The sequence below is a fragment of the Atractosteus spatula genome, chromosome 7 (assembly GCF_055471065.1).
Source record: "Atractosteus spatula isolate fAtrSpa1 chromosome 7, fAtrSpa1.hap1, whole genome shotgun sequence".
Classification (NCBI taxonomy): Eukaryota; Metazoa; Chordata; class Actinopteri; order Semionotiformes; family Lepisosteidae; genus Atractosteus; species Atractosteus spatula.
Window position 1 is genome coordinate 8626441 of NC_142712.1, and position 16685 is coordinate 8643125.

The 16685-nt window shown below is 36.8% G+C and overlaps 1 protein-coding gene across 1 annotated transcript in view; it reads left to right on the forward strand.

The window, feature by feature from the left end:
• The window catches only part of cntn5 (contactin 5), a 197733-nt gene extending 181271 nt beyond the window's left edge, over nucleotides 1-16462 (forward strand). Inside the window, exons 18-24 of the mRNA XM_088920592.1 lie at nucleotides 2369-2439; nucleotides 11321-11555; nucleotides 12047-12156; nucleotides 12716-12902; nucleotides 13164-13276; nucleotides 14079-14247; nucleotides 15591-16462. Coding sequence (XP_088776718.1) covers nucleotides 2369-2439; nucleotides 11321-11555; nucleotides 12047-12156; nucleotides 12716-12902; nucleotides 13164-13276; nucleotides 14079-14247; nucleotides 15591-15694 — 989 coding nt within the window. The 3' untranslated portion in view covers nucleotides 15695-16462. The remainder of the gene's footprint in view (nucleotides 1-2368; nucleotides 2440-11320; nucleotides 11556-12046; nucleotides 12157-12715; nucleotides 12903-13163; nucleotides 13277-14078; nucleotides 14248-15590) is intronic.
• The last annotated feature ends 223 nt before the right edge of the window (nucleotides 16463-16685 follow it).

Sequence of the window (16685 nt, forward strand, 5' to 3'; positions counted from 1 at the left end):
GTAATTACAGAGTTACAAATTTAACTCCTAGTGTTGTTTAATCAATAGATATGAGTGAAATCTATCAAATAAATGCCTCTAAGCACACAAGCAAATTCAGCAACATTAATGTTTGGCTGGGTTTGCACAGAACGGTTGGCATTAATATTTAACACCTGCCCAGTTTAATTTAAATAATGATCACTGAACTGATGTTTCCTGGGACATACAGTAATACTGTCACATGCTATCAAAGCTTTTTGTACGTATTCATTTTCCTCTGCGTGTAGTTTTTCCCTTTCTTTTGAAATCCGCCCATTTATCCTTAAGACGTGTTTAATATTTATTTTTGCTATCATTCTGTTTTATTAGTCAGTTCAGCATTCATTCCCTTAAAGGAGTTTAAGGGAATTTTCACCATGCCTTTTGTTTTCTTTGTTGAGATTTAATATCTATTATTTCACTTGTGACAAGTTTACAAGAATGTTCCTCTTAATTATTTTAGAATGAATGTAAACTGAAAAGTATTTATCATTTTACTTCAGTGCTAATTTAAAAAGTTTGCATGTAACATATCCAGCTGTTCGGTTAATCCAACCTACTGTCATGTGTAATATATTTTAATTGATCTGATGTTCCCTTTGTTTTTAATTTAAAAAAATAAATGTGAATGTTTCATCATTGTGCATAAAAGAGCTTCTAGTACAGATGAACTCTGAACATATGTAAAATGAAATTACATTCTTTATCTTTAAATCTTTAATGAGCCACCTACTGTAAATTACTTAAAAAGAAAAACACAATTATCCATGCAGCATATGTAACTATTCTGTATGGAAGATGAACTTCTGTGTATTTTGGTATTTCACTAATTGGTTAAACAGATGCTACAAAAGAGTATGATGAAAAAGTACTACTTAACTACAGGTGGTGCAGGATCTTTGCAATTTGTCATTCATAGCAGATTGTGGTCTGTATGCATCTTTCTGTGATATCACAGTTTCGGTCAGAATTTTGAAATCTTAAAGTTTCATTTCGTATTCATCTGTTTGGAAGCACGAGCTGTCAGTAAACTGGCACAGGCAGCCAAGCACAAGTCCTCAATAATTTTCACTTTGCAAGCCCCACAGTGCTTAAAGCAAGAAGTACTATAGCATCAGATGGAGGACAGGATGAAGTAGATTATCTCTTATGATTATATAGAGTATACATTTCTAATGTCCCAGAGTATTGATTTTTGTAGCTCAGTCTCTGTCTTTGCATCTTAAAAACATCCTTCAGCCTTTTAGCCAAACAATGTTTTTAATTTTCTTGTGCAAGATAAAAATATTAAATCTAGTTTGTTCGTTTCTGTGTTCAGGAGTAACGTCAGAGCATTCAGAAATAACCCATCTTATAAAGTCTATGTGTTTGATTACAGTATTTCATGAGATAAAGCTATTGTCAGAATGATGTTTTTATCATCTGACCTCCATCAGCTTTCACACATGCTTTTCACAGAGACAAGAAGAATATGTAGGAAAAATGAGTACCTGAAAAGCAGCAATAGCAGCTGAAAGAAAGGGGCAAAATGAGGGCAATTTAGCAGGGAATTTCTTTTCTGTTTGGTAGTGCCTTTGATTGATTGATTTTGATTGAAAATGTAAGCTAATCTGCAGTATACAGTCACCATATTTTGTTTCGATCAGTAGTAATATACAGTAGTTGCCAAAGCAATTATTCAGCTCTCTCTTTTTTCAATAGAACTTCTGAAAAAGTCCTGCTCTGCCACCCTCTCTTCACATTATACCCCAGCTATCTACCACTATTAAATTTTTAATTGGTTGAGTAGATGAAAATGAGCTGGTAACATGAACTCAAACATGTTGGGTGTTTGAGTTAACACAGCCAGGCATCTTTCACCCTGAGGCTTAGAACCAGTTACATTATCTATTCCCGGAGAACACACTCCTGGCATTGCACTGCATTTAATTAGAATGTCTCATTTACCTGCTGCAGAGGAGATTAAGGCACTTTAAAGTGACAACATTTCCAAAGACCTTATTTGGAAAATGTCTGGTTTCTGTGTGTAATTTTCTACCTTTTTTCAACAAGTAATACAAATAATAAATAAAATAATAAAACTATGTCTTATTTCTATCTGTTTTAAATTCCGTTTCGGACAATTGTCAAGTCTGGTAAAATACTGTGTCTGATTTTCTATATCCATCCTATGGGCTTAGCAAGTTTGCATGTTCTTAAAAAATAGCATTTTATTTGCATAAGTAGTTTTGGAAGAGTGAAATCTTGACCTACAGTACAGACGTTTTCTGCCTGAATAATAAAACTAATAGAGTATGAATGACAGCGAAGACATCACGTGTTACAGACGCCCTTTTTCTCTCTGCAGTTCCCTCAGTGGCCCCAGTAAATGTCAGTGGAGGAAGTGGACGGCGACATGAACTGGTTATATCGTGGGAGGTAAGACCTGCTACTCTGCAGGCTCCTAAGGCCTAATTGAGGGATTGTGTGAAAGTAATGGAAGTGACATGCTGCAGTATTCAGACAGTTTGTCACCTATTAACTGATTTTAATGTCCTGAAATCCATATAACTACAGTACTGTATGTAAGGTAGTAATTGCAGCTGTAAAACAAGTGTTTCGTGGTTTTAACACCAATTCAGATCATTCACTTCTCACTAGTCGGAAATTAATGCACATCCCCTCTTGTCATTTTTTTTTCTACTTCTCCCCAAACTTCCCAGCCATAGACTTGTAAAAAGTTGAATTTTTGTCATTAATTGAGAATAATGTCTTCTAAGGTTTCAAAGTTTGCAATGTATCCTCTGACATGAATTATGATTATAAAACACCTGTTCTCTCATCACACTGCTTGATTTTGGCATATGTATCATAGAGTTATACAGTATATTGTCCTTGTGAAAGTAAGCTGGCATTTCTGGCTGCCCACTTTCTGCGTGTTTCCACTTATTTCTCAAATTCATAGAAGCTCTCCATCAGTCGTTTTAGTTTATTGCTTCTTGCTCATTTTTATTCTTAGGTTTTTTTTTAATTCTCTTTTTTTCTTATCTTTTATTTCTTGACTCTGCCTTCGGTAAGCTCTGCAGTAGTTGACATGGTTGGCTGGGAACTTTGTCTCTGCCATCTCTCTGCTGTTCCTGCCAGTTCCCTGATTTTGTTGCGGTCTGCTGCGTTGCTTCTTTTCCATAGTCATGGTTCTGGTTGTGTGGTCCCTGATACTGTGATGTTTTTTGCCCGTTTGTTTCACTTTTCAACCCACCACTTTTGTGCAACAACCCCTTGGTTCACTGTCCGGTGACTGTATGTGCTGTGTCCTGCATCTACAGTACCACCATTGCTAGATTATTTGCTGGCTGCTACTATGCAATTTGCTGGAGCTTCTTGCTCTGAGGAGGCATTACTTGTTGTCTGTAGAAAACACTGTATTTCCCCAAACTGGGAAAAAATGTTTTTGTTTTTCAGTTCACCTCTATTTTTTTGTAATCCTTCAGTCTGCTTATTTTCCTTCCAGTAATCATGATGTTTTACTCTGCCTTGAGATTATTGAGCCTGCCACCCCTCACACCCTTTGCTTCCACACAGAGCGAGTTGTTTGAACATTGTCGTAGTTCATGAATTCTGCACATATATCCATATCAGCACAGGGGCTCTGGTCACATATTCAGTAGAGGTTCCATTTCATCCCATAGGTGTCAGCATTCACTTGAGGGCTAAGGCATTGGTTTTAGCTGTCTTTAGTTGCATTTGTTTTAACTGGTAATATCCCACTGTCCAAGCTCTCTTTAATATGTGGTTTTTAAGCAACAAGACTGTTTCTCTCAATTGGCTTATGGCTTACCATAAAGTAGATTTTCTTTTTCGATCATGAAACATGATGTAGGCTGGAGGACTAACTTGGTGCAACACTAGATGGCACTTGGTGCAACACTAGGTGGCACTGTGTATTAATGTTAGCAATTGCATGCCTTGACTACTTGTGGTTCTGCCTCATGTGGCCAGAGTTCCATTTTTACTTTTGTGAAGGGAGGTCTGTCATCCCATAAAAATAACAATTAAAATTAAATCAACCTTGTTGTAATTCACAACTGATTACCGCTGATTTTCTACCCAATCTGAATTGTTTTGGCTTTTCTCAGTAAGTCACCTTCCCAGCATATAAACATGGACATTCAGAATATTTTAGTTTTCTGGCATTCAAATATCCAGTCTTCAAGCATTTCGACTGGGGAACTCTGACCATAAATCTGTTTTACTAGATCTGACATTCCATCCACCTCCTATTAAGATTTAACAGATTATGACCTCCAGTAGACTGCATGTAGTGAATTCATCTAATTTTGCAGAGAATATCACAAAAACTCAATTTAATGTAGTTTAGCCTGTTTAGATTGATGAATCTTCACAGTATTTTCTGTATGTTTGCTTTCTTAGGTTCATGTTGTTGATGCTGCCTGTCTAATGGATCTGATAGCTCAGATTAAACCTACTGCCCGTGTACGGGACCTTATTCCTATACCCTTGTCACTCATTTCTACCATAAGACCATGTTCGTGCAGGTTTAAAGTTCTGCTTTTAAAAAACTGGCCAGGATCCCCCAAGATTTGCATTTAAGGAGTTCTGTGAAACTTTTCAGCCAGGGTTTAGACAGAGACATTGCATTGAAACTGTCCTTGTGAAGGTAGTTAACAATTTGTAAATGGCTTCTGACTCAGTTATCACTATTGAATGGCCTTCCCTTCACTGGGAAGTTCCCTTCCCTCCTAATTTGTAAGTCTCAGGTGTTTAAAATCTGATTTTGTCACATCCACCTAGATCTGTGCTGGGACCTTTACCTTTTAGTACTAACACAGACAGTACTGACCACTTGGTCTGACTATTCACCATCAGAAATTTGGGCTGCACTGCTCTCTTAATGATGCTTACTTAAAACCCTTGCTTTGCATATCTAACACAGAAATATTAACACCAGTCTTTAATTAATCAATATTAGACAATTGTAATGCTTTAGCTAATAGGGTGCTTTGTAATCAGATGTTTTTAATTGAGCTTCAGTATGTCTAGAATTCAGTGGTCCATGTGCTAACTAAAGATGCTCTGTATCTTTGTTGTATACAAGGTACTGAATGATCTCACACCAAGTTATCTTATGTACTGTATTACTGCATGAGAACCAAATAACATTTGAGAAAAGATGTGCTGGTTCTGTCCTACTGTGATACATTCTTGTGTGCAGCACCAATTCTGTGGAACTAATGCACTAATCTATTGTAGACTATGCAATTGGGCTTTTTTCAGCTTCAGTTGTTTATTGTGCTGTGTTATTGTGGAGCCCTATGAATTTCTTGAAAAGCTCACACAAAATTGTATTATTAGCATAAGCATCTACTGAATCTTATTTACCACCTCTGAATACAACTTTGTAATAAGATTCAAAAGTTCACTTGGGTGTTATGGTAAATGAAAGGAATTCTCATAATTCTGAGAGATAATCTAAAAGATGAAAATGACTTTACCCTCCTGAGAACAGGTAAAGCCTTCAGATTTTTGCAATTTATGAGGGGCCAAATTATAGTTTACCGAAGCAAATTAGTAATTGAATCAATGCATAATGCAGAGCAGGTCAATGCAAGATCAGATGGCTTGCTCAGAGGAGCTGAGAAATTACATACACGCCCTTTCTGAGTCTGTCTTTAGGGCATCATAAAAGATGAAGCTGTAATTTTGATCTCATAATATCCTTTGTGTTTACCAGACGGTAGCATTATCATGTTTTGGTTGTACTGAAAGAGAAGAGTTTGTTTGCCACTGGAGATAAAGTCTGTAGGGGCCGCCACAAGGCCTTAACAATCCCATAGAGCTTTTCCTGCTTAATATCCCATCAGAAGTCACATTTTTGAATATAAGATTTTTTAGATTTAACACAGATGTTATTAAATTGAGCTTTTCATTAAAAGCTATCTGTGTTGGGCTACGAGGCAGACAGGGACTAAGATGGTATTTCCCTTGAGTTAAAATCTGTTTTAGTTTTGTTTATGTTGTTGTTCCCATTGTTTCTTTTCCACATGCACTCTTCAGACAGAACTAGAATAGTTTCTTTATTTCTGGCTGTGTATTTGTCCTGTATATTGCATTTCATGCTAATAACTGCTCAGAAAACCTGATGTTTTATTCATCTGACAGAAGTCTGAGAAAAGCTGTTTGAGGTGCAGCAGACTTACAACCTGGAGGATGCTGCAAGGTGCCCAGTCCACAGCATTTCCCTTGCTGACAATTGCCTGTAGTTCTTAATAGTATCTGAGCGATTGGGCGAGTTCTGGTGGGACAAGTCGGTCAGCAGGGATTCTTGGCTTGGTGCTGAAAGATAGCACTTGGCTAGGATATGTATTCTGGAATTGTGGTGTGGAAAAAAGCTGACAGCTTCGCTGTGCACACCTCAAAGGGCTTCTGTCTAGTCTTTTCATCTTTCTCTTACTGATGCAAGGTGGTAACGATGACTCAGGCAGAGTGACAATTTTGAACATCTAAAATGGGGCATAAAAAGACTGCACCAGCTTTAGAAAACCCTCTCCTTTCTAATAAATTGCACATTCCTCCTTACTGGGGAAGTGTGATTTATAATAAAGTGTCAGTCAAGTGCTACTTGTAAAGCAAGACATATTTAAGAACATCTGCTCATAATTCAATCCTTTATGGTGTTTGAGAAATATTTAATAAATCTTCTCCAGCATCAGGAGAATAGTGAGGTGAAAGATGTGTTGCCTATGGAGAGAACATCTTTGACTTTGTATGCTGTTGCAGGGGTTGCTTCATGTAAATGAATAAGGTAAATGAATAAAGCCTGAGGATTTCAAATGAGGAGCAGTTAAAGGTGCTATTAGCTTGGGATGGGGGAACAGATGTGGATGTTACTGATGGTTATCCTTGCAGATATTAACTGCAGAGATCTAACTGTCACTAGGAAAATAACCTTCATCTAAAGTGAACTACACCTCTGTGTGGCATTATGTGGTGAAAAAAGGTGCTTTCCAGATGGGGTGAGTGCTGGCCTTGTTGGTATGTACTGTTCATTAAAGCAAAAGCAAGTCATTACTGTAAGTATGGAATAACCATAATTTTAATAGATTCTGTATTCACAGTGACAGCTCAATTACAAGGAGCTGTAAAGGCTTGTTCAACAAGTACCAGTGTACCAAATAGTACCTATTACATTGTTTTAGCAGAGGTATTGAATTTGCGGTCAATTATGTTCCAGGCAATGCATGATGTATTAAGCAGCACAGGTTCATTCCTGTCATTCTGTTGACTCAGGTGTTCTGTGCATACTTAAAAAGGTTTATTCTTTATACTTCTATATACACAGACATGTTATGAAGTCCTTTTTAAATGTTTCATGGTTGAATGCTTTGAAAGAAACCCAAAGACCCATGAAAGCTAAGCAAGCTTATCAGAGACAAAGGCGAATGTTTTTTTTTGTGTATCCTAAATGGAGAGAATATGAATTTCCTGTTCCTTGCAGAACTGATGCTTATTTACTTCTGTTTCGAATTACTGATACTAAACTATATTGGATTTCTAATGTGATGCTTATCTTTATAAAGTATAATAAAGTTGAAAATAAAGATGAAGACTAAATAGTGACAACAGTGAATTAAAAATAGGTCTTGGAACAAGCAAGTAAGAAATACCCCATTATGAAAAGCATTTAGTATATAAATCATTCTTGTTCACATTGAAAATTTACAACAGGTGCAATTACATGCAATTTTAATCATGCATTACTATAAGTCTTAAAGCTCATTTGGAGTGAGAAGAGTTTGAATAATCCTCTTTAAGTTTCTGTTTGTGCAATTAAACACTGGTTTAACATTTTTTATCCAACATGTTATAATCATCTGTGAGTCTGTTGAACGTACTTACTGATATATATTTACTTTGAATATATCTTAAATAAAAAACACTATATAAAATGTGTAGATTCACTATACTGTATGAGTGTAGATTATGATCCATGCCCAGGCAGTGCTACAAGAATTGCCCTGACAGAGATGAAAGGGCTACATTCAATGCAGGTCATTTTAAGCTGTTTTCTTGCAACAATTGTCAACTATAAAATTATGTCACAGGAAGCAGACTGATGTTCTCTTATAGTAGTTGTCATACTTGACATACAGTATTTGTCATACTTGTTACTTGTTGAATGAAAGCGCACAGAAGTCTGTTTGACTGTTATAAACAGCTATGCGTAGTTACCTGCATTTTTTTCATCAGACAAGGTATGTAGTGTCAAGGCGATCATTTCAGTGAAATGTGTTTTACTGAATAAATGCTAAATCAATGAAGGATAGAGATTAATATTAGAAAAGACTGCAGGAATCCGTAGTCATCAATAGTCTGAACACGTCCATAGGTGACTGCTGCCTCTCCAATCTCTGGATGGTTATCAAAATGGTCTGCAATAGTTGAGTCTCATTATTAAGTAGGATGAATTACTGAACAGCCTGTGTGGATCCACTTGCCCAGCTCATTAATGGCAGTGATGAGTGACTGTTTTCAGTCTGAACCAGTGAGCACTTTTAGAAACCTAGCTGTTCTTACCAGTGTAGCTGAACAGCTACAGTGGGCTGAACACTAGGGACTTTGGAGCATTTTTTCTGGGACATAATCAGTTTTATTTAAGCTTGGGTCTCTCAAAAAATTAGATGTACATGTTCCACTCTATTTTCCAATTTAAGTACCTGTCCTGGCAGCAACATTTTAACTAACATGGTCTAGAGCCTTTTAAAAAAACCCAAGCCAACGTTAATAATGAGAATGTGATGGAAAGTAATTTATTTGCAGGGAACAATCTCATAAGTTAATTAAATGGTTCTGGTAATTTCTCCTATGAGTTTCATGTACGCTACATCTCTCTACCACAACTGTTCATGAGAATAGGCTAATTTGGGTGACTGCAAGAGGGAATGGTTATTATGTTGATGCTCAATGAAATTGCTTGAATTGCCTTATGAACATAATATTTACTGACATAAGGTGTGTGGGTACAGGTGTTTTAGGTTTATTAAATTTGCACAAGATTTACAACCTGCTGCTCATTTCAAATCAATTTCTCTCTTTCATGATAAATTGAGTGTAGACCCATTGAATTGGAAGCAGGTGCTGAGTGCAGTTTCCTGTCTTCAGGTCTGTCAGCAGATACCGAAAATGCTCCAATGCCAACAACCCAATCCCAAAGGATACAATAACACAGTGCCTGGAAGTCATAAATCTGTACAATAATTAGTACCTTTATGAGCCAAACTGTAATGGCTTTTAAATGACGAGAAGATAATAAATATGAAGTGTGGAGAGATACTAAGGTCTCTTTTTTGGAATTTTGCATAATACACAGCACCAGAATTAAGACAAAAATGAACCATTTCTACATACAGTAGTTACACTATCAATTTCTTTAACTTCTTGATATTTAGGAGATGTTAAGGAAAATATGAATTTGAATATAAAGTTGATATGTTTTTTTTTAAATAAAAACACATGACTAAGGATTAGTTTATTTTTTAAAGGTACCTCTTTCATGAATACACCCCATTTGGCAGGATACAAATTTATTAAAAGTAGATAATGTATACTTCATTACTCCCCAGTGTGCTCTTTGCAGTTGCGTTGCAAAGTTGGCCTAGCAGCATGGTAAATTTTAGTGCCTTTGGAATTATTCTCATACTGTATATATATATGGATATTTTGGCCAGTAGCGCAGTATTGGAGGCTTTGATTCTGTTCAGAAGCACGCTTTATCTTTTCAAGCTTAATTACCTGGTAATAACCACAGCAGCCAGCCACATGTCCACTCACCTAGCAGGCTACTGTTTGTAGCCGTGGTTACATTATCAGACAGTAAGCCTGCTCTACCTGTGCAATTTATGACCACTCCCATCTCAGATGGATCAGGCGACATAAAGTCTGCCCTGGGCTCAGTTATAGCATTCTGCACTGAGCCTAGCTTTGTCTCTATTTCTCGAGTTCTGACTTCACTCTGACCTCATCTACTGGACATTCCTTAGTACCTCTGAACTATGAAGTTTTCAGCTATGAACCTTCCTTTGGTGTCTCAATCCCACTTGTTGATTTCCTTTTGAGCCTTACACTGTGTAACCTTACACTCTCCAGCTTTGAGCTTCTCTTCAATCCAGACTTTGGACCTGGACGGGATTTAGTCTGCCTGTTACCGCACCTGGCTGTGCCCATTCTACCCAGTAGCTGGGTTCCGAACCACTGCTTTGATCCTTTTCCAGCAGTGGTATTACATTTTTCATTTAAATACCACTTTTCGAGCAGTGGTGTTTCATGTTTGCAAGATTCTCTGTGAGATCATCTCTACAGAAATATACTTAGAGACATCAGAAAATGCAACAGATGAGCATTTGGAACCACTAGCTTTTGTTGAGCTTTTAATGCTTCTCAGTAGATTTCAAAATATTTCTGAACTCTGAGAAGAATTTACTGGTTAAAGCCTGTACAGAGGTCTTTGCTTATTAAGTGTGATATATCATGTATTTATTCTCCTATTAAGTTAAGATACAGTATACCCCCTCAAGTGTTCAATTTAGTTTGACAGATTTTTAAATTAAAACTGGTCAAAGACCATTTTGTGAGCCCATCTAGCTTTAACAAACCTGCTCCCATTGTAATCCCATCTCAATGCCAATTAAGATGCTATTTCCCTGAAATTATCGATGCAAATTGATATGAATACAGTTTTAGAACCATACAAATGTCATTTCTATGCTTTCTGCTGCCTCAAGGCTGAGTGTGCTAGATTTAATTGAAAATCTTGCAAAGGTGTTTTATTAAAATTGTTGAGCTATTAATATCACTTCTGTAGAAACATTAGTCACAATTTTGCCAGACTGAGCATCTTTATTTTAGCAAACTATCCGTTTACGTGTAATCAGTACATGAAAATATCTGTAGGATTAGAGGTGTATCTGTGAATTGTGCAGAATTTCATCGATGTGCTGTGGTTAATTTCAGGGTTACAAATCACAGAAAATCTTAAACAATGATGCTGCACAAGGATTTATTTACTTCTATTACATAGTCCCAGCAGTTTGCTTAATTCATTTTTCCCCATATCAACATTTAGCTTCCTGTTTTTTTGTTCAAAAATGTTCATATGCATATCATTCATTAAATAAAAGTAGAAACATTTCACCATCGTACAGTATTAATTTTGAGTTGTATTCATATAAGATCCAGGATAACTATAGTAATGTCTAAGCAATACTATATTCTAGTTTCTTTCTTCTATGGTATTTCTCTGTAGCCAGTGTCAGAAGAATATCAGAATGGGGAGGGATTTGGATACATTGTGGCTTTCAGAGCCAATGGGACTCGAGGCTGGAAAGAAAAAATGGTGACGTCAGCTGACTCCACCACTTTCAAATACCGTGATGAGACCTTCCCTCCATTAACCCCATTTGAAGTGAAGGTGGGAGTTTATAACAACAAAGGAGATGGGCCATTCAGCAGAGTTGTCACTGTCTACTCTGCAGAAGGAGGTATGTGCTTTGATTGACTTTCTTTTTTTGACCATAGCAAAAGAATAGTCATATATCAAGGGTGATAAAAAAGATGCTAGAATTTGTTGCATTATGAAACATAATGTTAAGCAATTTAATCCTGCTATAATTATGTTTGCTCTCTGTCCCCAACTCCTACCACTTTTCCATGCACAAACACACTTTACTTCATTTTGAACAGACTCGGTTATGTTTATGCACTAAAGATAAAATGATCGGATGTGTGTAATACAAATCCAGTGGCTGTACCAGTGTAACAAAGTGGCAGAATTTCAAATGGGACTTTCATAATTCCCTTGCCAGCTTGATGTACAGTTGTTCTTGGAAACCTGACACATTTTTTTCATTAAAAGTTGATCACAGGATGTTGACTCCTTCAAGCAAAAGCACTGACTCCATCACTGCCAGGCTGACACTCACCCATCCCCTCTGTTTGATGGGTGATGTACGTATAATGCTTTCTAATGCAGAGCCCAGAGAAGCCCCCTCTGAAGTGAAGGCAGCCAGTGTGTCTTCCTCTGAGATCCAGGTAGCATGGAGGCCTCCTACTCCTGGTCCAGGAAGACCCCAAGGATATGAGGTAGTATGTGCAATAAAAATAAGAGAAGCTAGTTTCTGCATGTAAGTGTACTGAATTGTACAGTATCTGTGGGTTTTTGGTTTAAAGGCTGCAGAACTGTCAATGTAACATAAAAGTCAAAACCCTCTAAAGATCAGGCTTGCTCAAGGATATTTACTATCTATAGAAAATCAATCACTAAATGTGTTGTTGTGTTGTTTTCACACATCAAAAAATTCCCTGTGTTCTGCCAAATCTATTTGCAGATGCGGGATTCAGTTCTTCCATCAACACAGCCTCTGCTATAGGAGTGAAACTGTTTTTTTAATCCATTGACTTTTTTGTTTGTTTTTGTTTTATTGAATTTTACATGTCTATAAATAATTAGCACTGACATGGCTAGATTAAAGACATTTTTTCACTAATGACTGCAAGGCTTCTCTAGTACTAGCTTATGTTTATACTGTATATAATATATTCAGCTGTGTGAAGTACTGCTTGGAAGTTAACTGGTGACAATGAATCGATCAAAGCGTTTCTGTCAGTCAGAAGTGAATATTCCCATGTGTGTTTTTGAAAGGTGAACTTCTGGAAGGATATGGAGCAGGAAGAATCAGGGGAAAAGCTGAAAACTCCTGGAAATGAGACGTCCATCTTATTAACTGGTTTAGAGGGAAACACCTTGTATCACATCACAGTGAAGGGCTACAACAACATCGGCCAAGGCCCCGCAAGCACTGCTGTTCGTGCAAAAACCAAGAAATCACGTATGTTGTTCAGTGACGCAACACATTTTTTATAAACCTAGTGGATCCATTTTCCATTTTTAGCTCAATCACTTCACATACGAGCCTGCAGAATGCAGAAAGTAAATTGTGAAAATCCCTAAATGCAAAGCACAAAAGTGACATTCTGAAATTCTGAACTTTAAGAGCATAGTCCTTCGTCCTTAATCAATTATCCACCTCAAACACTCCATCAAATAAAGGGAAATGCATCCAATGGTTTATTTTGCTTCTATCATTTAGCTCCAAGTCAACCACCCAGCAATCTCATGTGGATTCAGGATGGAGATAATGTGTCCTTAGGATGGGAGCCTGTGAAATCACTTGATAACGAATCTGACGTCATGGGTTACAAGGTGAGCTCATTACTTTTAGAATACATTTTGTTACATTTAAAGTCTGGGACTTCACCAATGATGTTGAAGAGAGACAAAGACTCTGAGATATACTGTTAAGATTGGTAGGAACCTAGTAGCTCATTTTGACTTGTAAATTACCTTTTTTGCAGCGCCATTTAATCTTGAAAATAGCAGACAATAATCAACATCTAGGGAAAGTAAACATTAGAGATTTTGAAAGAACATGTTTTCTTGCATGCCTGTTCTTGTTTTGTACAGTTATGGACAATGAAAACTTAATGGTGTAAACCTACGATCAATAACTCATTGGGCATATACAGTACATAATGTTATGTACATTTCAAATAATGAGCAGATACTGCAGGTTTGTTAACATCGAGTTGTAACAATATTGTTCCTTGCCAAAATAAAATACTAAGAGCAAGCCAAAAGGGTAAAATATTGTAAAAACTCCATGGGCTTGTATTTGAGTTGAGCAAAATTACAACATCCCACAGCTCTCTATCCAGAGGCTGATCAGGCCTGTGTCTCAATGTTGCTAGGATTGGGTTCATTCTTATAGAGCTCGTACTGACTTTAATGTTATATTTCCTCACTTTATGTTTCATTTTGCTTGGCAGCTCTGTTAAAATATTTAATAAAATCCATGCATTTCTTTTCTGTATTAATGTATACTTTACTTTAGTCTTGAAAACCCGCTGAAGCTACTTTAGACATAATTAACTGAATGTCACTGCATGGCTTGTCATTAAACAGGAAGTTGCTTACATTGGCATCGTTTTTGCAATTTGCATTACAGGTCTTACTTCGTCAAGAGGGCAGGAGCCACAGTCAGGTGATAGAGACAAGCAGTCCCTCGGCTGTATTGTCCCTTACAGATGGTGGGACCTACATCATTGAGGTGCGAGCTTTCAGCGAAGGGGGAGAGAGCACAGCCAGCTCACAAATCAGAGTCCTCAAGTCCTCAGGTAAAAGGAGTTTGTCTCTTACTCATGACCTTTAATTATAACGGTGATATTTACATCCTTTACCTTTGTTGTCTGTAAACCTTAGTGTATGATATTTCATACTGTATATAGCACTGGAAACTCACAGGTCCCTTTTCAACAGGTGTCACAGATGACAGGCTCTTCAAACATGCTACATGTCAACATCTGGAAAGAAAATCTTTCCCAAATACATTAATAATAGTCTTTACAGAAAAAAAATCACTTTCATTATTAAGCATGGATACAGGTTTTGTCTTCTTGAAAAAAAATATAGTATCCTTTCTTCCTGTGAGTATTTCCAGTAATGAGCATATTTCAGATAAGGTTCTGAGAATTTGCAAATGACTGGTAACACATCAGCTTGATTCATTAAAAAATCACAATATATGCTTTCTGTATGAGAAGAATATGCCTTTGATGCAATACCAATAATCCAATTAAAAAGATGCTATACCCTGTATTGTAGGGCTAATGAAATGTTTACCAGCGTTTTTTGTAAATGTGGTATGTTCTGTAATAATTAAGTTACCACAGCTGTTACACAAACAAGTTTACCAGGACTTAATACTCTTTTAATTAGCACACTGGTGCACACCTACACTGTTCCACAGCTAATTAGGTTTGCCACTGGCCTTGAACGACAAGATGAATTATAAGTTTACCATCACAGTTACTGCAGAACTAACAGGCAATTTAGTAAAGTTATCACATTCAAAAGATTTTCCCAAAGCACTCGTTCATTTACATAGCTTGATAGACACAAAACATGAGTTTGTGCTACACCAGATGATAGTTACAAGATTTTTGACAACAGAAAACTTTGCACATTTATTTAGACATCAGGAGTCATCTCCCGCAGCACAGTTATTGGGAAACAATATTTTCATTTCAGGAATCATCTACAAAGTGCAAGCATGGGAAAACACAGCAGTAACTTCCCGACAGACATTATCTTAAAGACATACCAGTTATTGGTATCAATGCATCAATGTACTGTATAATGCAGGCAAAGAAAATGGAAAAAAAACTCAAAATAATCAAATATAACCATTAAATATGTTACTGTGCCTAGGAATGCATTGATGTGTTCATTTTTAACATTTTAAACTCTAGGCAAAATAACACAAGTACACTTGAAAGTCCTGTAGCAACTGACATTATCAAAAAGGGTTTTAAGCCATTTTAGGGTTATCACTATAGAAAGCATACTCATATACATGTACAGTAGAGTATGTCAAATGACAAACGCTATTAAGTTCTATTTTTGTTATTTCTTTTCAACTAGATTGAGACATTTTTGTTTTCCTGTTTCCCCTCTTCAGGTGTCAGAGCTAAAAGCCACCAGAGATCCATTCACAGTCTATCAACATGCTCAGTGACAACAACATTACTCCTGGCTTTAGTGATCCCCTCCGCTCCATGGTGAGGTTGGACGACAAGCTCCTCAGATATTGCAGGAGCTGAACTTTTTATCTGAAAACAGGTGGTTTGCCTGGCCTTATCCCTTTGACAGACCCAGAGACATGGTGATTAGGACAGCTCATCCCCAAAAAAGGAAGGATTGAAAATATGCATTTTTCTTTTTTAGTTTGTTCTGTTTTTCCAAGTCTTTCCAATATCACTATAGTATTGTATTGTACAGTGTGGGGAAAGAGTCATTTATTCCTTTAAGCCAGCTAACAGGGCTCCTGTGCCATGAACTTTGCCATCTACTGAATTTTAAAATACTCATCTAAACCTGAAGCTCTGTGGTAAGTGGAGTGTTTACCATTTAAGCTACCGTGGCTGTTAAACTAGGGCTTCTTTTAAACTGGTTCTCTTTGTCAATTATTTCTATCACTTTCCCCTTAGCTGCTAATAAAAAAGAAGAAGCAAGAGGAGTACAGTAGAAATAAGTGCATTGTTTTCTTATGGACAAAAGTTTTTTATAGTATCAGAGTCTTACTATTTCAAGATCTGCTTTTTGTACTTTGTGTTACCTTTAGGAAAAGTGATGTGTGTATCGGCTATGTCAACGTTTTTGTTTTTCTATAGCCAACAATGATGCTAGGTGAAGACAGGGAGACTTGTTGTATGTACCAGATAGATAACAGGCTCTTACCTGTAGTGCCCAAATTAATTATTAGAAGATGACAAAATGACTCTGTGGCAACTCTAATGGTGATTAACAAAACAATAAATGTGATGTATATTTTTAATGCATAATGGTCTGTCTGTTCATTAAAGTGAAACAGAAGGAAAACTGGAAAATAACAGTGTGATGACGTTTGCATTTTTTTGGTGACTCTGATGGCATGTGCAATCCATTTCATTATTAAATTAGAGCTACATAAGTGAAAGGCATATGCAGGCCATGATCATTAAGTCTAATCTGCAGTTCAACCAATCACAATGTTGTTTCATCTGGTCTCTCGAGG